The sequence below is a fragment of the Cnephaeus nilssonii genome, assembly GCF_951640355.1.
Source record: "Cnephaeus nilssonii genome assembly, chromosome: 2".
Lineage (NCBI taxonomy): Eukaryota > Metazoa > Chordata > Mammalia > Chiroptera > Vespertilionidae > Cnephaeus > Cnephaeus nilssonii.
In genome coordinates, this window is record NC_137073.1 from 62,260,652 (window position 1) to 62,282,631 (window position 21,980).

The following is a 21,980-nucleotide window of genomic DNA, read 5'->3' on the forward strand; positions in this document are numbered from 1 at the left end:
TTTATCAACAGTCAGCCATCACAAAATGGAACTGGAATTGGTCAAACTTGCTGCCAAATTATCTGGGACTGGATAAGATGACCTTCAGTGTACTGCTCAGAAACAGGTAAGATTGAGGATTTGAGGGATCTGGTTGGGGGTGAAGATACACACACACACACACACACACACACACACACACACATATATTACATGTTATCCTTTTTATATAGGTGTCTATAAGTATATATATCTGAAATTATATCAAACATTCTTTCTAAATGTTGTTTTTACATAGTAAACATTTGCAAAAGGCAGTACTTATTTTCTGAAAATAAATTAGGTGATTTTAGTTTGAATTTTAAATATTTTGACTGTGTATATAATAGTCCAGTATTGTAAACACCAAAAGTTATTGACTTGCATGTCATTATAATGCTATGCCTTTGTTTACAACAACTTAATGAATGCATACAAAATGCCAAGCCAAATCAACTACTCTAACCAGGGGAAACATATAAGTAAAACTGTCATGATTGAATTTTTGCTGTTCAGCCAGTTATTTTGGCCCTGTCTTGCTAGTTGGCTCTCAGTTATATATTACTTACACACACATGGGCATACATACACACACACCCCAGAACTACCCAATGAAATAATGTGTTTTCAGCCTAGAAATCTAAACATGTAATTTATTTTGCACAAAAGTATAAACATTTTTCTTTATATTTTGGGTCAATTAATATAGTTTTTAAAAATACTTTTAAAGTTTTCAGTGAAAAGTGTAAGGTATACATTTTAAAAATTGGATTTCTCTATTAAGTATCACATTTTCACGTAAGATATATATGTGTGAGGCATCTTTTATTGTTCTAGTATAATCTATTTGTTTATAGTTACATCTTTGTGACATAGAATGTATTTCTATATTTTAAAATATATATATATATATATATTAAGTGTCATTTTTCCTGAAAGACAGTAATGACAATTGTCAAATCATCCTTCAGAAATCTGGGTGCCCAAAAGAAAATATCTTGAGAGAGAAAAAGAGAGAGAGACCAGTATTTCCCAGATGATTGTTACTGTTGTTGTTTTCTAAAGGCAGTTTTATTGTCAATAACAGCTATAGCTTAGATGTGTGGTCACAGTGGTATTCCTAATATTTTACCCCTGAAAGAAGTTCACCCACCCATCATGAACAAAGCTGAACAATCCAGAACAATCCCCATCAAGGGCAGAGCCTTCTCCCATCGAGCTTACACCCTGGCAGGCAGTAGTCCAGAATGCACCCTGTTCATGCACTAGCCCCCAGAGGTGTTCCTGTCCTGTCCCAAAGTGGCTTAGAGAGGTTGGAGGCTGGAATGGTGGAAGAGAGGCCAGGTCTTGTGTTGAACCAATGGTTACATGATGTTTATTCAATGTTAAGTGTCTCTCTGGAAACAAATCAGGAAAGGTAAGTCGTTTGTTTCCTGCTATTTGGAGGGTTTGGAGGTTATGTATGTTACCTGCATTATATTTTACTAAGTTTCTTCAGCAGTGAATTGAGGCTTCCAATCCACTTAATGGTACTCTATTGGCAGTACATCCTTCAAAACTTACTGCATTTGCTCTGAATAACATTCAGTTTTGTGTGAATTTGTGTTTGTACCAAAATTGCATATTGTTATTTTTGTTTAACAAATTTAGATATATTTAAATTAGGTCAATAGCTATTAAAATCTATTTCCCTGAAATATTACATGCAGGAGTCAGTGGAAGAAAAGAACTCCCAAAAATTTAGCCAGAAGTAACAGGTCAAAAACAGTTCTCTTGGAAAAGGATCATAGATTTTTTAATGGAAACAGCTAGAATCTCATCTTAATAAGAGTCTTAGATTTTTAAGAATGGCATGCAAAGTATTCTCCAAACTATCACACACCACAGCTACAATGAACATAATTGATCTACTTTGGAAGGATGAAAGACACGTGAGAGTCTTTAATCTCTTTAGCACTTTCCCATTTATTTTCAGAACATTATTTATAAGACCGATTAATACAGAAATGGTAAGAAAATTGTTTCTAGTGTTTTCTCTAAGAGACTCCCTTGTTGAACTCATCTAAAAATGATTTTTTTAAAAATATTGCATTGATGCCCTAACCAGTTTGGCTCAGTGGATAGAGCGTCGGCCTGAGTACTGAAAGGTCCCAGGTTCGATTCAGGTCAAGGGCATGTACCTTGGTTGCGGGCACATCCCCAGTAGGGGGTGTGCAAGAGGCAGCTGATGGATGTTTCTCTATCAATGATGTTTCTAACTCTCTATCCCTCTCTCTTCCTCTCTGTAAAAAAAAAAAAAAAAAAAAAAAAAAAAAAAAAAAAAAAAAAAAATCAATAAAATATATTTTAAAAAATATATTGCATTGAATTTTTGACAACATGGTTATCTGAAAATAGTTATTTGAAAGTAAAACTGCAAAAATTTGTATTTTTAAAATGAGAGTTACATGTGTCATCTTATATCCTCTGCTCACTATCAGGTTTCATCTCAAAACATTCCCCTCCAGTCCATGAGTTTGAAGGTCATTGCCTTCTTCCTGTTCAATGGATTCTCTAAGCTCTTTCCCATTTTTGCCGTCTTTATAATTGCAGTTCCCTCAGCTCTTCACATGGCCAGTGCCGGCTTGCACCATGTTACCTCCTCAGAGAAGCCTTCCCTTAATCCTAACCCCCAGGGTAGAATATAAACTCGATAAGAATAGTACAGAGCCCATCTTATTGTGTGTCTTCAGTACCTATAACATCCCTGGGCATATAATAGGCTCTGAGTAATATTTGTTGAATTAATTAACAAACAAATGAAGAATAAGAATGCAGAGAACAAGTCAGCTCCTGACAGATGAGCTCAGAATTGGCTTTCTCTAAATGTGATGTTTGATCAATAATTATGTAGGTACCAGTTGTATACCCTGGAATAATCTCAAGCAAAACATTATCTGCATGCATATTCATTCTCTTCATTTCCCAGATTTGGGTGAAAATCAGGTTAATTAAGCTCTGCATGGTTAAAGTGCCTATTATTATTATGTAAAGTTTGGCTCAGATTCAAAGCACAAAACACTTGTCTTTATTTTTAATTAATTGATCCAATTCAAGCCATAACCTCTTCAGCCACAGTCTGTTCTTTACTCCTTGGTTCAGTTCTTTGGCATTTGAGTAATATAGGGTTAGTATTTGTTAAATGAAACTAAAAATGCAAGTTGAACATTTTAAGGTGGAGTTAGCTGACAAAAGTATTCAAGCAATTGTAAATTTGTGACTTGTTTTTTTTTCAAGACTTTTGAGGAAATATGCAGTTGCTGAGACCTCAGGAAAAAGATATATATTAATGATATATGTTTTTCAACTTAGAAAGTTTGCCATTGTTAAAAAAAAAAAGGCTTCTTAGAGGTTCAGAAAATTAACATATAAATCAGCTCCACACCTTTACCTTTAATGCTATGTAAGATTGTGCATCGATCTTTTGAAATTATAAAGGAACTTTTCACAGTTTCGTACTATTAGTTTCTTGCTTACTTTCTCACCCTCTTTCAAATCAGCCTTGTGGATGAGACGGTGATTGCATTTGCAGGAGCCTGCACCAAGAGGAACCTCTATCTCCCTTCACTCGGGCAAATCTCCAGATTGCCATTTCCATATTGTTTTCTTTGTCACTGGAACAAATTTATGTTGTCCCTTTTCTTTTTACCTTATTTATTCCAGACTAATTCCCAAGAATTGTGGTGTTGAAAATAATCTGTGAATACAATGGAATGCTATGCTTTTTAACCATCTAAATATACTGCATATGAGCTTGGCTTCGAGTTGAGCAAACATAATTAAACATGATGGCAGGAACAGCAGAAGGGGGGGTGGTGGCAGATTCCTGGCCATCACTTTGGGGCCTTTCCAGGGGACAATAACCATACGTCTGAGAGGAAACAGAGGTTAGAAAACATGTTTTAAAAGAGGCATTAATCTGTAGAGTTGATTGTTTGCTTTTAATAGTAATAATTGTTAAGGTACCTTTATGCTCTATCAGGTTGTAGTGTGTGCGCCCTGTGGTGTGTAGAGAGTAGAAAAGACTGCCTCTGGCCTGTAACTGCCCGCACAGCACTCTCCAATGACCGTTGTCAGGCAGTGCTGCCATTAGCACTGTGTTGCTCAGAGCAGTGAATTCCTGATGTAGCAGAGGCTGCCAGTTATGCAGAGGTGGGTTTCAGAAAAAGGGGAAGCTGATTTTATGAATACACACCTCGGGACCATTACATATGCCATGACATTCACGCTTTAGCTCCTTAGAAAATCTTTTTCTTCCCACCTCCACCAAAAGGCCTCAGACTAGCGACTCTCCTCACATCACCATCTTCTCAAGCAGGAGCAGGCCTCCCCTCCCGTCCTGAAGTCGTAGCGCAGCGTGTGTTCTGCCCAGAGATCATTGAAGGCTTATTTCAGACGTGTACATTTAACACTCTGATCCTCGGGATTCCCACAGGTTAGGGTGCTAGTACATGAACGAGACAAACCCATGCATATGTATTGGTTTCTGTTTGACAACTTGTCTATGTTGTCCTTTATGGTGCATAAAGTACTTTCACTCAAATCCCCTTTGACCCTCAGTTCAGCTAGGTAAGAGAGATAGATACCACAGGTTGCAAAACATTAAATGACATGCCCAAGGTCACTGATCTCAAATGACATCTGGAACTCAAAATGAAGTCTCCTGACCATATTTGGAGCTTTATCTACCATACCATATTTCTAGTCAAGGCTTTCCCCCGTACTTTATTTAGATATAATTGACATGTTTCATAAAAGTTTGTGTTGATTTGACATACATATATTGCAAAATGATTACCACCATCTTGTTAACACCACCATCACATCACATAATTGCCATTTATTTTTTGTGTTGAGAACATTTAAGATCTAGTCTTTTAGCAACTTTTAAATACAGATTGATCCCCAACACACAATGATTTAACTTAGATTTTTTTCAACTTTGTGAGGTGGTGCGAAAGTGATATGCATTCAGTAGAAATCATACTTCAGATTTTGAATTTTGATCTTTTCCGGGGCTGGCAATATATGATATAATATTCCCTCTCGATGCTTGAAGCAGAAGTGATCTGTAGCTCCCTCCCATCAGGCATATGATCACGAGGGTAAACAACCGATACTCATAGTGTATTCATTGTGTCAGATGATTTTGTCCAATCTATATGATTATATAGACTAATATAAGTGTTCTGAGTACATTTTACGTGGCCTATGTTAAGCTATGATGCTCAGTAGGTTTTCCACTTGCAATGGGTTTATCAGGATGTAACCCCATCATAAGTTGAGTAATGTCTCTATTTCATACAGTCTTATTAGCTATAATCACCATGCTGTACATCTTCATCTTAGAATTGGAAATTTGTACTTTTTTTTTTATTAGCTGTATATTCACTATAAAAATACTGATCATGAGGACGGCAAACAGAGAGAGCACTTGCCATGGCTGGCTTGATTTAATGAATTACATGCACATGTTTAACTGTGAAACCTTACAATAACCTTATAAAATCAGTGCCATGTTACCATCCTTTTCCTGATGAGGCAGAGAGTTCTAGGAGCTGCTGCTCAGCTTCGGGCTCGCATCCATGTTCTTAACCACGTCTCTCTTCTGCTTCTCCAGAGCTTTGCTTACTGTATTCACTCAACAAGTATTTTTGAGCATTTACTTTGTGAAAGACATTTATTTAGTATAAAGTAACAATTTGCTGGAGAATGTCATATAACTCAAAGGGTCCTTGAGTGCTGCTTCACAAAATCCTAATTCATTTTTAATGTTTACTTTGGTTGTCACAACATCTGTCTCCTCTCTAACTCCCTGTATCTTCCTCAGGAACTGGCTTCCTACCACTACTTTATCAGGACAATAAAGCCATCTAAGGCAGGGTGGGGCAAAAGTAGGTCTACAGTTGTGAGTATGAGAAACAGAGTTTATTCTTGTATTATTATTTATTAACTATGGTATTATTTTCCATATGAACAACTGTTAGCCTACTTTTGCCCCACCCTGTATAAATCTCCCAGCTTTCCTTCCCAAACTTGTTTTGTTTCTGTCATCTCCAGTCCTTTGTTTTTTGTATCTAAGTTTGAAGAAAGAGAGCTTTCTTCTAGTTGAAATTTGAGAGGTAAGTTGACTTTTTAGATTGTGGAGGGCCTGAGGGCTAAGAAATTTGGACTTTACTAAGTTTGAGGGAAACACCAAAGCCTTTGTACATAGGAGTGACAAGAACAGAGAGCTTCTTTAGGATATTAGTAACAGCTGGGGTAGAGAGACAGAATAACTAAGAGGGAAGGCTGGGTTAGAGGCTATGGCTAGAGACTGAGGAAGGGAAACCACATCTCAGTTATAAAAGATGTTCCCAAGGAAGCTTAGCAGCTCAGCTAAATCTATCCCTAATTTGCATAAGGGTTAGGTATGATTCTTCCTCTTTGAAGACAGTGGCCCAGGTATTCTTTAGGTAGAAGGAGTACCATGCTTACCATTTCTTCAAAGTGCATGAGTTGGTTCACATTCTCCAAGCCAGTGCTAAGATAGAGAGGTTGTTTGTTTGTTTGTTTGTTTGTTTTGGGGGAAGATAAATGATAAAGAGTAGGAAGGGATAATATGCCAAAAATAAACAAACAAACAAACAAAAACAACAACACCCTTCAGACCAAGTTACAGATCCTTACTGTGAAAGGGGGTGGGGGATTGGGTAGGAAGAGTCTCAGATAGCAGGGTAGTTCTAAGAAAGTTTTGACAAGGCCAATGGGATGCCTTGAGCTAAAGTCACACACTGGAGGAGTCTCATGTCCTGCAGGACTGGGCTGGCACTAGCACCTCCAACATACTCAGACACTGACAGTGTGATCAGCTTGGGAGAAGCATGGCCTGAGCATTAATGTGATGGGGAAAGCAGAGGAATAACAGCTGGGGCCATTAGTCACCATGCTCTCTGCAGCAGATGTGCATGGTGCATTTCCATGGCTACCCTGGTGGGGATGCAGAGTGATTCTTAGATATGGAGAGAGTTTATGTGCATGTATTATATAAGTTAACAGGAATGTGATTTAAATAAAGGTCTCTATTACTTTAGTGAGGTAGAAATCAGACAACCCAAATAAATATTTTAAATGCTATTGACAGAAATGCAAAATTGGCAACATTTTGATGAAAGGAAGGTATATTAATTTTCTCAATAGCAGCCACCGGAGAATTATTGGCTTGTCAAGTTAAACCAAAATTCACTTTGTAATGAATTTTCTTCTGCCTAATTATGCATTCATGTACTGGCACTTTGGGGTTCTTGCAATGGATCAAAAGCTATTAGAAATTTGCTCATATGGAGTACATTCCTTTTTCAATAACTATTCTTTAATTTTTCCTCCTGTCAAATCTTATTCAGACCCCAAAGCATCAGTGATTCTTTCTACAAAAGTTTTAGCAGGGGCTCCACCAAGAGTAGCTGTCATAGGCCCATTGATTCAGTTTGACTGAAGATGAAAAAGCCATTGATTGCTTTCAGGTTTATAGGTCATCATGGTGTATCTCAATTTGTTTATGTTCCCATATCAACATAAAGAGAGGAAATTATCTCTTTGGAGATATTTTTACTAATGACAAAATTATAAAAGAAGTTAAAATGTCTATTAAATATAATTAAATATTATAACAAATCTGAGTAACTAATAATATTGTTCACTTTATATATTAATATTTATAACATTTTTATTATTTATCACAGTAATTCTGGTGTCCTGTATACAAAATTAGTCTGAATACCTATAGTATTTTCTTATACTGTAAGTGAAACTCTCACCTTTATGTACATTGAGGATAAAGTTCTAAATCTGATGATAATGTGAAATCTGGGGAGAAATTTTTTAAATCAAGATGTTTTTGTATTCAGATTATCTGTATGAATATAATTTTGAAATTTATTTTGTAATAATACACATGTATTATTTCAAATGGTACAGGAAGATAAGATATAAAATATAAAAGTTCCCCTCTTCAGCTCCCAAGTCACATAAATCCCACTCTAGGTGTAACCATTTGAACCATTTCTGTTTTTATTTATTTTGGTTGAAAAATACAAGGGATATGCTGTACCACTAATTTTTAAAAATTTATCAACCTAGCCCTAGCCAGTGTGGCTCAGTTAGTTGGAGTGTCATTCCTTACACAGAAAGGTTGCGGGTGCTATTCCTGGTCAGGACACATACCTAGGTTGTGAGTTCGATACCTCATGCAGGAAGGCAACCAATTGATGTTTCTCACATGGATGTTTCTTTCTCCCCCTTCTCTTCCCCTTTCTCTAAAATCAATAAGCATGTCCTCAGGTGAGGATTAAAAAAGTTATCAACTTAATATTGATTCATTGCAATGAAAAATGCTAGTATAGAATTTAATTTACACTACCTCCTACTCTCGCCTCTCCTTCAAGCTCTGCTAGCAAAATTTTAATTTCACCACTTCTATTGGTCACCTTTATGTGATATATTATAACCCTTATTTTAATCAATTTGGGTTTTTAAATATTTTATTAAGTTTATATAAAGTCAAATTCACTCTTCTTGGTGTATAGTTCTGAATTATGACAAATGCATAATGTTGTTTAACAATCCTCACAATCAAACTCACTCCCAAAGATTCCCTGTGCTGACCCTTTGTAGTCGGTCTAACTTTATAAAGAAACTGTATCTTCCTGTGCTTTATGCTGCCTGTGAGAAATCTGATGCTGGGCTGATTCTTTTTTCCCCTTGTCATCTCTCTGGATGCTTTTAAAAAATAACTTTTTTCCTCCTGGTCATTCTGAAATGAGGTTATGTTTGTGTGTGAGTCTTTGGTTTCTCTTGGTACTGAGTAGAGCTCTTCAATATTGTGATTTTCTTCAGATTTGGAGATTATTTTTCCTTATAATATTGATTATTCTCTCTACCCCCATTCCCAGTTACATTTATATAGTTTCTGGAATTCCTATTAAAGACAGATGTTCTGATTTATTGTTTCCTCAAATATTGCAAAGGTTTCCTTTGCCTTGGTCCTCCATTCTCACACTCTCTATATCCTTCCCACCTCTTTTTCTGCAGCCAATTCACTCACTTCAACAGCTTTAAGGGATTATTCCAGGGATCAAAATCAAATGCCGTTAGGGGCTGGACAAGTAAATATGTAACTGCAAAGTATAATACAATAGGAAAAAGTGAGTACATACTTAGGTAAAAACATCCAACTTCTATCTTTAAAAATGCTATGTTAGCAAGATAATGCATGTCTTCAGAATGGATTAGGCTCATCAATATGAACCACTAAATCTATGCCCATGTCATCCATAGCTCTATTTCTAATTGTTTAATAAGACTCCAGATCACATACACTTGGATTTTTCACTGTCATAATATTTTAATGCAATAACTCTCAATTTATATAGAAGCTCTAACACCGTAATTATCTTAATTAGAAACTGCCTCCTTTTTAGAGTTATGAGATTTCAATGTATGGCACTAACATTTTTCTAGCTTCAGCCTAGAAACCTTGAATTACTTTGCAGAGTTTCCATTTTTGGTCACTTATATACTGTTAGACACCAAACACCCTCTTAACATTTCTCCCAGCCATTAATTTTTATCTCCTAATGTCCACTCTCAAAATCCAGTGTCCTCATCCACTGATACCTAGACATCCTGCTTATCCTTAACTTTTAATCATTTATCTCTGCTGGATTAAGGGGTTTTTAGTTCTTAAATATATTTTATTGATTTCTTACAGAGAGGAAGGGAGAGGGATAGAGAGCTAGAAACATTGATGAGAGAGAAACATCGGCCAGCTGCCTCCTGCACACCCCCTACCGGGGATGTGCCCGCAACCAAGGTACATGCCCTTGACCGGAATCGAACCTGGGACCTTTCAGTCTGCAGGCCGATGCTCTATCCACTGAGCCAAACCGGTTTCGGCAAGGTTTTTAGTTTTTAAATATTCCATTATTATGCAAACAAATAGAAATTAACACTAACATTTTAAAACACAGAAATGGTATGTTTACAATTGAATCCCACCATCCTGTTCCAGCTCTTCATTTCTCCTCCTTCTCTTCACATATACACAGCACACACCTCCTTTTTGCACAGTCACGATGAGGGGGTATCAATACCTACAATTGTGAGCTCTACATTTCTCACAAAACTAGGTTTGCCATTCATCCGTGGGAAGGCATAATTTTTATTCTCAGTGACAGCATTATGCCAAATTAATGCAGCACAATTTAGCTAGCCTTTCCTCTATTACTTCCAGATTTTTCTTTGTTTTGTTTTTTCATATCACACTCCATGAATGTGTAGATTACTTCCTGATGCTGATAGAATAAAGGTGGAACATAAAAAGACACAGGCAAACTTGTTTTACAAATTACCAAATAGTCCAAGGAGTAAAAGCTAGAGTGAAATAGAGATTTGTAAATACCTTTTTTTTTTTTTTTTTTTTGCCACTCTTCTGCTTCAAAACTGCAATGTGGCTCCATTGCCTGTAGCACTAAATCCAAACTCACCTCCAATTTCAAGGCCTCCTTCTTCTCCTCCCATTCACTAAATGCCTCCTTTATCACAGGTCCCTTTGCCCATTCTGGACCATAATAACCCATGGTTTGAAATTTTTCTCCACCAGTTTACCTAAGCCTCCTTTTTCTTAGCTGTATAAGAGGTCATAGCAGCACCTTTATTTTTGTGAGTGGACAGGTCAAAAAGGTTAACTCCCAGCAAATATTCAGCACAAGGTCTGGAATATAGTGAATGGTCTATAAATATTATACAGAAGCTTTTGCCTATTATTTAGTCCTCTCTTTTAGAATAGTTATAATGGTAAACATGAGGCCAGGGATAAAATAGGAAGACACAGCTCAAGCATCCTTATAATTGAAAAGTGGGAAAGGGAGGACAAAGGAGAAAAAGCAGAAATGAGAAAAAAATACATCTACGGCACTCTTTATCAGTTGTTGGCTGTGTGTGATGAATGGATTCAAGATGGAAGTTGAATTTAGAAATGATGTCTGCTATTCCTGAGCCCAAGGAAGGGAAGGTGTGGTCAGAAGGGTCAATATTTGACATTTAATCAATAAACATAAAAAGGCTGTTGTGCACCAAGTCTTGTATTCAGTTCTGGATTTTGAGTTACTCAGAAATTATGATCTAGACATGGGATCTGAGAAGATGGTGCCAGCATTCATGATGAAACTTGATCATCCCTCAGCCTGTCATCCCCCAAGTTGGCCTTCCAAGATTGTTCAGGTTCACCATCAAGGTCCTCTCCGGTCCTTTAGCTCTCAAAAAGCCCACATTTTCCAAGTTCTCAGGGCATATATAGACCGTTACACATGTTAATGTTCAGCATGTGTTATCTTGTGATGTTCACTAATGTTTTCTGGTTGTCTCCTCAGATAGACTCTCAGCACAAGGAGAGCAACCATCTCAGGCTCTTCTTGCTTGACACTTAACCCACAAAACACAGTGGTGAAAGCATAGGGCTGTACAGGTCATGCTTTTTGCCTCCCAGTCTAAATGTACTCTTTCAGGAGGATTTTCACTTGCTTTTAGACCTTTCTGAGGTATGGAAAGGATCACTAAGACAAAGAGGCTTTGTTAATTCATTTACTAAAAACTTTATTAAACTATTTTAAATTACATCTAGTGCTCATTAGAATTTAAACAATACAAGCATTGTATAAAGTAAAAGTTACTAATCTCCTGCTCTGCTTTACCATGTACCTTATGATTCCATCCACCTGAGGTCATAAAGCTGACCTTTTCTTTTCTCATTTAAACCTTCAAATATCCTTTGAGCATGAAGTCATCATTCTGAATAGAATTTTTAAATAAAAAATTATCAGGATAAATGTTGTGATTTTAAAAAAGAACAGAGAAAAATAGAATATTCAAGTTTTCTATAAAATAAAAAATTGTCTAAAGTTACAAAGAGATACAGGATTTAGCCATTGACCTGGAAGCTGGTGGATCTTTTATTGTCAAACAATTGATATTCCAGGTTAATGAATTAAAACCTATTAATAGAGCCCTAGGATAAAAGAATTGGTCTGTCTTCAGAAAGGAGTCAGTAACCTGATTACGATTTTGTTGTTTACCTGTCTCATTTGCCCAGAAGGCTCTTTTCCTCAGGATCATGTCTTTGCTGTATGTGTTCATCTAACACAGCCCAAAGCAAGTCATAAACATCTACTTATCCATTTCAGCAAATCAGATCTGTAAAGAAAGATAGTTAGGACTGCCTGGAAAAAGAAATCTTTGTGTAAAGGACAGTCCAGACTCTTGTAATTTTATTATATAGAGAACATATTTGCTAGCAGATGAAAGTATTATGTAACCCACAAAATACAGTGTTGCTTATAAGAATACCTCCATCCCATTATTCAGTCCAGCAAGACTTTGAGTAAATAGGAGGCTCTGTGACTGTTCATTCATCCATCCCTCAAACATTCACTAGGCACAGCAGATAAAGAAATGAGCCAGACACAGCCCCTGCTGTCAAGAATACAGAATCTGGTAGAGGAGACTGACTAAAAAATCAGTGGTTATAGCTATCCTAGAGGGTCATGCTAGTTACCATAGAAGTACAATGGAAGATCACAGAGGAGGGAGAGCTAACTCCTCAATGCAGGGACAGTCAGGGAACATACCCAGGAGATGGGGATACTTCAGCTGTGTGTTGGTTGAACATGACTCAGCCAGGTAGCCAAGGTGAGAGGTGGTCTAGACAGAGGGTTTGACACAACATAAGAGAGATAGTATGTTGTATCCAGGTTATTTTGGCTAGAGTAATGATCTCTTCATTGCATTTTTCACTTTGAAATCAGTTCTATTTGCAGCATAGAGACCCAGTGAATGAATGTTAGGCTGCTTAGGACAAAGTTGGATGCTGAACTGAGTGAGGGGTGGTGGGAGGAGAAGGGGACCACTGTCCTATGTAGGCCTGTAAGTGGAAAAATTCTATTTGCCTTCTATGGCTCCGGATGGGATGTACCTTTATGAAAGCACTCTTGGTGCATGATTGATGGCTCTTCAGACAAGATGTGCTAGTTTAATACCAGTCTTGGTCAGGAATGAGAGGGTCACCTGATTTGTCCTGCTCTTCATCTCTCAGTGTACTTGCAGCTTATTCTGGAGCTGCACAGTCTGTTCTTCACTTTCTCTCTGAATGCTGTTACCTACAGAGGTGGGACCACAAGTGGAAACAGCACCTCCAAGTCAGTGAGTGCATGTTTGTTGCTCTGAACTGGCTGGTCTGAGATGGCCCCAAACTAAACTTACAGGCCCCCGGGGTCTCTGGAGAAGACAGTGTGTGGACTGATATCTTAAAGACTTGTTCATTTTTCCCATTTTTGCAAATAATCTAACAAGAATTTTAGGACTGAATTTTTATTTCAGCAAAAGTACATACATTTCAGCTATAGACGTTTGTTCCTAACAGCTCTGAGGATGTGGATTATATGTGTGATTTTAGTGCATTCGTTGGAAATAATGTTATTTTTCACAAAGTAGAAACATTCATAATTTTGCTACAAGGAAGAATATTTGCGTCCTCTCACACATTTTATTTAATAATTTTACTTCTTTAAAAGCAAAACAGCACACAATTTGAAAATGAAATTTCCCCAAAGTGTTCAGTTTGCTAATATGTTTTTCATTTTCTTCATTATGCTATAGTGGAATGTTGCCATGCTTTGAAGTGTGCAGCTTAGCTCCCTGGAGGCAGCAGATGGTGTGACTAGCTGTCTTTTGGTACAGGATTTAGCATGAGATTGCATCTAGAGCTGGCTGAGACGGGGGCCCTGCCCTCAAAGAGCATTGACTTTTGTCCTAATTAAATCATTATAACATTTATATGAATTATTATTTTTACATATGAAAAACCCTGCAAAACTGGAAAGGTTTTGGTATTTTTTTTAAAGCTCCCCCTTTTTTTAGTTTGTGTAAGGAAATATTTTACCTAAAACAATTGTATTTGCAAGTGTTTTTTCAGCATATGTGTGCCTCATTGCTAAACGACCAGCTGATCTCGTGGGTTGGACATGATTTTGTTGGCATTTCCACCCTAGTCTGTGATCCAGTCTTCAGCTTTGAAAGTCTGGCAATTTGGTTTCATATAGGAATGTTGACTCACAATAACCAAACTCGCAACAAACTTTTGCAAAATCAGAGTTTTATTTTACCAACTTATTGTGAAAAATGCAACTTCAAGCAGATTGGTCATTCTCTCTCATGAGGTGAATTGACATCATAGGTTAGGACGTTATGGCAACAAAGTTTGTTTAGGAAGTAGGAGTAGACCCTCCCTCATTAGGACCTGATTCACATGTTGCCAGTCATGGTGTCCTTGCTTCTGAACTGTGTTAATTTTTTATTCTTTCTGTGAATTTTTAGTCCTATGCTGACTAGCCTCTTATATCATCTCTTTAAATAGAACAGTGCAGGGGAGGAAAATCTTTCCCTCTACCCCCCTAGGTTAGAAAACTGGGTCTATGAAAGATATGGACAACAGGCAGATTGACAGGAGAAAAAGTAATACTTTTAAATGTATATTTGGATTGATTTCAGAGAGGAAAGGAAAGGGAGAGAGAAGCAGAAACAATGATAAGAGAGAATCATTGAACAGCTGCCTCCTGCACACCCCACACTGGGGATTGAGCCCACAACCCGGGCATGTGCCCTGACCGTGAATCAAACCATGACCTCCTGGCTCATAGGTCGACGCTCAACCACTGAGCCACGCCAGCCAGGCAGTAATACTTTTAATATACATGTACAGGGACATTACAGGAAAAAAATTAAACATCTCACAAAATAGTGAGATTTGAAAACTTACATACCATCTTAATGAGGCAAAAGGAGAATGGATGTAGTAGGCCTCTTAGGGGAGAGTAAATGATTTTTAGGAAATATGAATGGGTCCTTGGAAGAATAATGGGAGGTGTGATGGTTTGTGACAAAGTTTGGACTGGTGTGGACATCTAATCTCCTCTCCTGTGATGACTCAGCTTCCCTGGTGGTTAAAACTCTCAAGGAGGGGATTTATGTAACCACTGAGTTGTTTTTGGAGCATCTGTCTTTAGGCAGATAAAGGGAGTTCAGAGAAAACCTCTCTCTGCATTTGCTGTTTTTCAAGTGCCTTCAGAACTAATTAATCAATATACCAAAGCAGCGTATTTGGGGGTGGCATGTCCTGAATTCCTCCCACAGCTAATAAGCACTAACTTGAAAATATAAAATAATTTTATCTTGAGGGCACACTCCAGAAGAGGAGTGTTTTTCCAGTAGTGCTGTGATCTATTAGCAATGTCTGCCACAGACATGAGAAAAAAATGGTGATGCATAATTAAGTGACTCACATTTGCTCATCCTGGCTCAAAGCCTACCTTAGTATATAGAATCAAATCACACTCTGATTCGCATTTAGGGACAGCATTCTGCAGTCTTGGAAATTATTTAAGAACATGCTTTTAAAGCTGGAAGAAATCTTAATTTTCTCATTTTATAGTTGAGAGAACATTTGTCTTAAGGGACTTACTGAAGTTACAGAGCTAGTAACTGAGCAATGATTCAAACCTAGCGTTTCTGACTCCTAGCGGTCTAGCTTATTTTCTTATAAACCACAGTAAAGATCTAAGAATCCCAAAGACTGACAATTTCATTCTCCAACATAATTTGAGAAATCTCTTTGCCCTGATAGGATTAAGATTTTGATTATTTTAGGTCAGCAAAATAAAAATGAGGATTAGCTATATAGACCAGCTATACCTGATCTGTGGTGCACATTAGAATTACTTGGGAAGAGAATTAAAAAACAAAACAAAAAAAACCTACCAATGTTCAGGCTTCCAACTGACCAATTAAATAAAAATCTCTGGGGTGGAGTACAGTAGTTGGTACTTTTATAAAGTTTTCCATGTGATTTAATCCAGGATTGAAGTCACTGTTGCACAGAATGGACTGGTGATTGCCAGAAGGGGATTGGGTGAAAGAGGTGAAGGGGAGTATGGACATGGACAACAGTGTGGTGATTGCTGTGGAAAAGGGCATAGAGGGGATAAATGATGATGGAAACAATAAAATAAAATAAAAAATAACTTTAAAAATAAATAAAAATTTTAAAAAGAGTAGTAGACTATTAAATACTTTTTATTCCTTCATTCTAAGAACAGGTATCAAATGAGAAATTGAAAATATAGCAATGATTGTAATTATATGAACAACTAGAAGCCCAGTGCATGATTTAATCATGCACGTGTAAGCTGTCTGTCCGCTGGTCGGCAGCTCCGAAGTCCCTGGGCCCCTAGGGCGAGGCGGGGCGGGGGCGTGGTCCTCCTGCGGCCGGAGCCCAGGCCGGGGTCTAGCCTTTGCCTCCCGCCCAGGAAGGCTGGGGCCGCCGCCACGTGCTCCTGCGGCCCAACTGCCGCCAGACTCCTCCCCGGGGAGCCGCGCCGCCCGCCCACCGCCCACCGCCTCCAAACCTCCAAAACGCTGCCCCAGAGGCCTGTCTGTGCCGCAGCACAGCCATGGCACAGACGCTGAGCTGGCGTCGCCGCTGGCAACGCGAGCTCAGGGTCCTGCCGGCCCAATCACCACCCCAGCCACCCCGAGTCCCGCCCCCTGTGTCACCCGCTGGCCCAATCATGGGCGTAGCGGAGTGATGGTAATTTAAATATTACCTTTTTATTATGTAAGATTATTTTCAGATTATTCCATGGCAAAATTAAGAAACACATTTCTTTTTATGTCCTGGGTAACATGTATAGAAATAGTACTCACTCGTTATTCAGTCAATTTCAGTCTTAGAAGACTTCAAACTTGGTGGTAGACATCTGAATAACTGCCCAGAAAGTCTTGCAAGTATGCCCGCCTACTGCAGAGGACTGCTCACTAATCATGTATACAGTGACACACAGTTTTGTTACTATACAGATCAGAAGATGATCATTGATAGAATGGAAACTTTTGGTTTTTACTGCTCATTTATTGGTAGTACTGGGAGTGTGGTGAATCCCTCTGCCAGTTAAAGGTAGCTAAACCTTGTACTGTATATGTAGCTACTGGAGGGGATGCTGGTCCAAGATCCAATTAAAGAATAGCATATATTTACCTTTAAAATGAATTTTAGTATTTAGTTAAGGACTGTTGATGTTTGAAAATTCATAGGGCTCCAAAAATGAAGCCATGGTGTGAAGCCCTGAAGAGGACAAGGTTTCTATCTTTCATATTTCCTTAGTTTACCATTACTTTGCCCCATACTAGACTTCTTGCAATAGGCCTCCAGTATCCTTTCTCCCTCCCTCCCTCCTTCTCTCCTTCCCACCCCCTTCTTCTCTAGTTCACAATTTATTTTAAGAGGATAGGGTGAAAAGTGTTTTTGTTTTAAAAGGCTTTTTAGTCTCCAGAATAGGACTGGGGACAGAGCAGCTGCAGTTCTGCCTTGCACTTAAAAAGTTGTAAGTACACCAGACACGCTTCATTCAAGTGGACCAACTAAAGGTGAGGAACTTGAAACAAGGCTCAAACTTTCCTGATTGGATTAATCATTTATATATAATTAAAGCTTAATGGATAGCTCACCATGAACTAGAACTTTTCTAGTTTTGATGGAAATAGAGTCTGTGTACAGCAAATGAGCTGGCATTGTAGAAACCCTCTTACAGCGCAGAGAAGTCCAAATTATCACTCTAAAAGTCGACACTGAAATGTGTCACTGAGGAAAGCTTTTTTGTGTTGGTCTTTGGATTGGCAGGTTATGACAAAACTACATTCCTGTTACTTGAATACATCTTTTGTCTAGTTTTACATGCTTTTTTTGACATGTCTAGAAAATGACATATTGAGGTTTTCATTAGCTTTAACCAGGTGTGGTTTTCTTATGGAAGACACCTCAGCAGGACTGCAGTTTAAAGCGAATAAACCAGTGAAGCTCAGAAAGGCCATTGCCCTCCTTCAGATGGTAGCAATGAGCTGAAAGACTCATTAATCAACCACAGAGTCACAGGTGTGATGGCTGGCCTACAAGCTGCCAACAGACTGTGAAAGTCACATCCGACAGGCTAAATTGTCAAACTAGACCCATCCATAAACATTTTAACACAGCAAAATCCCAACTCTTTTGTCTCTAAGACAAAATGAAATGTTAACTAGCCTCCACACTTTCTATGAAATGTTGCTTATTTCATTTTATAAAAAATGTATTAGTATCTTTATTTTTCTTAATGCTTATTTACTACTCTTCTTGATTTGAAAAATTTATTCTTGTGCTACATGAAAGGGTGGAGGATGGATTTGCCTATGTCAAAGCTTTATCAGTCGTGAAAACCGCTTTTTAGCATGTGTGTTAGCTTCAGTTGTACCATTCAGAAATGTTTCGTTCATAAGGAAATGTCTATAAATGTTTTAGTGGAAGGACTATGTAAACTACATTTTTTAACTAAAAGAAATTCTCTACTCCAAGTTAATTTGCTTTGATTTTTGTGTTCTCTTTCTTTTGACCTTTAAGGAATGATAATCTTTATTTTGTTTTAGTTTTTTTTTTTTTTTAAATGGCACATCATTAAAGAAGTCAATTTAAACCTTAAGTTTTAATGTGTGGTTTGGTCAGGAGTCTTGCAAAAAAATGACAATAAGCTTTCAAATGAATATGTAGTTTATATATGGGTTGGGGGTGAGGAAGATTTCAGTGAAATCCAGTAAAATATATGGGATCCCTTTGAGTAAGTTTGACATTCTCAGATCTATTTTGTAACTTGTATAGTAACTTGTATTTTTTTTATTTTTGTACAAAGGGAAATTAATACATAACTTCAAATGATTCATATTTTCCCCCTCACTTTAATTTCATTTTATTCACTTTAAACTCATTGAATTGCCCATTGGTGCTCCTTGAGCAGTGGAAATAAGTTAAGCATGGTACAATTATAAGTTGTATGGGTTCTCTAAGACCTTGCCCCTCAAAGCTTGTCCAAGAACAGCAGCATTAGAAATGCAGAATCTTGGGCTCCACTCAAGACCTACCAAAGGAAAATGTACATTTGTACAAGCGGAGGCTTTAGGCTTGGGAAGGGGCCAAGCCTGCGATCAGAGGGGCAGGGGGCCCATGCCCCCTTCCCAAGCCTAAAACCTGGGGCAGAGGCATTAGGCTTGGGAAGGGGCAGAGCCTGGGATCGGAGGGAAGGGGAAAAAATCAATGGAAACATATCCTCAGGTGAGGATAAAAAGAAAAATAAAGAAATGTCATATCCTATGAAAGACACATCTTGAAAATGCCTAAAGAAAGTTTTCATTTTTTCATGGTGAAGGGACTGGAGTCCATGTTGATGAAAATACCTTGACGGCTGCGGTGACTGGCAGTGGCTGCAGCAGCGGGGTGATGGGGCTGGCGCCTTCCCCTTATCAGCCTGGTCGCCTCCCACAAAGGGAGGCCAGACTGTGGCTTAGGTCCACTCCCAATGGGGAGCGGGCCTAAGCCATCAGTAGGACATCCCCTGAGGGCTCCCAGTATGTGAGAGGGGGCTGAGGGACCCCTCCCCAGTGCACGAATTTTGTGCACCGGGCCCCTAGTAATATAATAAAGATAAAATTTCTAATTGAAACATATATGTTTAAAATTTTTATTTATACAATACAATATTCTATGCTTATATTAGCCTCAAAACATTTGTTTTGAGCATCTTCATAAATTTTCCCCCTTTACCACCCTTTTTTGCTATCTATGTACGTCAATGCATAATTTTTAGCAACTATTCTATTATTTGCAAAGACTAGAAGAAAGGGCTGTCAAATCACAAGTCTCGTCATAGGTGAACTATATAACTGAATTGGCTTCATTTTAATGGAACTATGTATAAAAAGATTTGTCATTGGAATTATTAAAAAATATGCTTTGAAGTAAGCCTAATGACCATTTATTTTTTATCTATATTGTTAGTGGCTAATAATTTTATTATTATTTTAACTTAGTAATTATATACCCCTCTCAAAAAAAAAGAAAATGTTCTCTTTACTTGACATAATAAAACCTCTGAGAATGGCATTTAAATACATCCAGACTCCTACTGGTAAAGTGTTAATAAAATTAATAATAAAAATATATAGTGATTTCTACTTGTATAATTACATGGGTAATTTAACAGTAGATTTCGATGAAACTGGATGCATTTGTATAATGTACAGTTAAACTCCTATAAATAGTATATAGAAAATGAAAGATTCCCATTGTCTTTGGATACAAAAGGAATCATAAAAATGTTAAGTAGTATCAGTTCCTAAAAGGTAAATTTTCTCTTTCATTATTCTAATAACCAGCTCTTTAAAAATATTTGACTGGTGTTGTTTCATAACTTTATTGTCTGTTTACGTTTTTAAAATATAACTTTATACCCCCACAACAAAGTTATAAATCCAGTCTTCTTTGTTTTTAAATTATATCTATTAAAATGAAAGAATGAACTAAAACTTCTCAAGAATAACTTAATTTGGGGCAATTTTCAACTTGATCTATACTCTTCACAGCTGGTTCTGTACAAAAATATTCTTGACTATCCAATTATAACAGATTTAAAATGTGAAGAAAGTTGTCTTCTAAAAGGGAGAAAATACTTGACTGGCAACATGCTGTGTATTTTTACATGAACTTTTAATTCTCAAAACTTTATAAAATACTTTATAAAATGTCATGTTCTTAATTATCAAGATAAGAGAATAGATTTAAAAAAGTAAGAATTCTGCTGGAAACTGAACATTGAGACATTGGTAGTTAAATGTGAAAAGGGAATCCAGAAGGCTGGTCAACCTTAATAGCTCTGAATGGTCGGAGCTATTCATCCATTGTTTAGTTGAGACATTGGTAGTTAAAGCAACTTTCACCTGTTAATCATATGTAAATTTTTGCTGATTGTCTATTATTGGAATTTCCTGCCTAAAGGATATGGGTGTATTTCAGAACCCCAAGAAAAGGGATGGCAAAGGCCAGGCATGGGTAGTCCTCCCCCTAGAGGTGGACTCCTGCCTGGCCCCCCATTTACCCAAATTAACTCTTTTCCAGTCTCTTTTCATTTTGATGTGGCCTTCTCCAGAAACCGGACCTGAACGGGAACTCTAAAACACGCGGGACGTAAAAGGGGCCCCCACAGAATTCGCACATTTTGTCCACACATAGCTAATCTGGAATTCAAGTCAAAGCCTGTGGTTAACTCCAAAGCTGTGCCCTTTTCATTATAAACTGCTGGCAAAATACAAGTTGTAATGACATGCAATGTGAATATTTTGTTTTCTGTGAATATGCATGCCATATACAGTATATGTTATTTTAAACATTTTATTGTAAAGTATGACAAACAGGAAAGGACACAAAACTTAAATATGAAACTTTATAAATTGTCATAAAGCAAACATTTATTTACCCACCATTGATAACCAATGTCCAGGAGTAGAACGTTGCCAACACCCTTGAAGCATCCCCCATACTCCCTTGTAAACATTATCCTCTCCATCCATGTACTCTTCTGTGGTATTAAATGCATTTGCATTATTGTACAATCATCACCACTGTCAATTCCCAGAACATCTTCACCTTCCCAAACTGAAACTCTATACCAACTAAACAATAACTCCCCATTCTTCTCTTCTTCTAGAGTCTGCAACTACCATTCTACTGTCTGTCTCTATGAATTTGACCATCCTAGGTACCTCAAAACCATTCTTGTATTACCAGGATGAAACTCTGTTCCTCAAAAGTCTTTGCTTTTTCTTATTTCCAGGAGTTTTCCCTTATAATGTCTTTCGGTTGGTGCCCTCTTATTCTGCACATACTTTCACTGGCTAAATACCATTCATTCTTCTGGTTTCAGTTTTAGTATCACTTCCTATGGAAAACGTTAATTTACTCTAGATTAATTAACTCTGGA

At 37.6% G+C, this 21,980-nt stretch overlaps 1 protein-coding gene across 9 annotated transcripts in view; it reads left to right on the forward strand.

Annotated features, from left to right (window-relative positions):
• Window positions 1-21,980, forward strand: part of KIAA0825 — a 366,280-nt gene that overhangs the window by 174,877 nt on the left and 169,423 nt on the right. For all 9 annotated transcript variants that reach the window (XM_079798899.1, XM_079798896.1, XM_079798902.1 and 6 more), the window contains one exon: window positions 12-106. In XM_079798899.1, coding sequence (XP_079655025.1) covers window positions 12-106 — 95 coding nt within the window. The remainder of the gene's footprint in view (window positions 1-11; window positions 107-21,980) is intronic.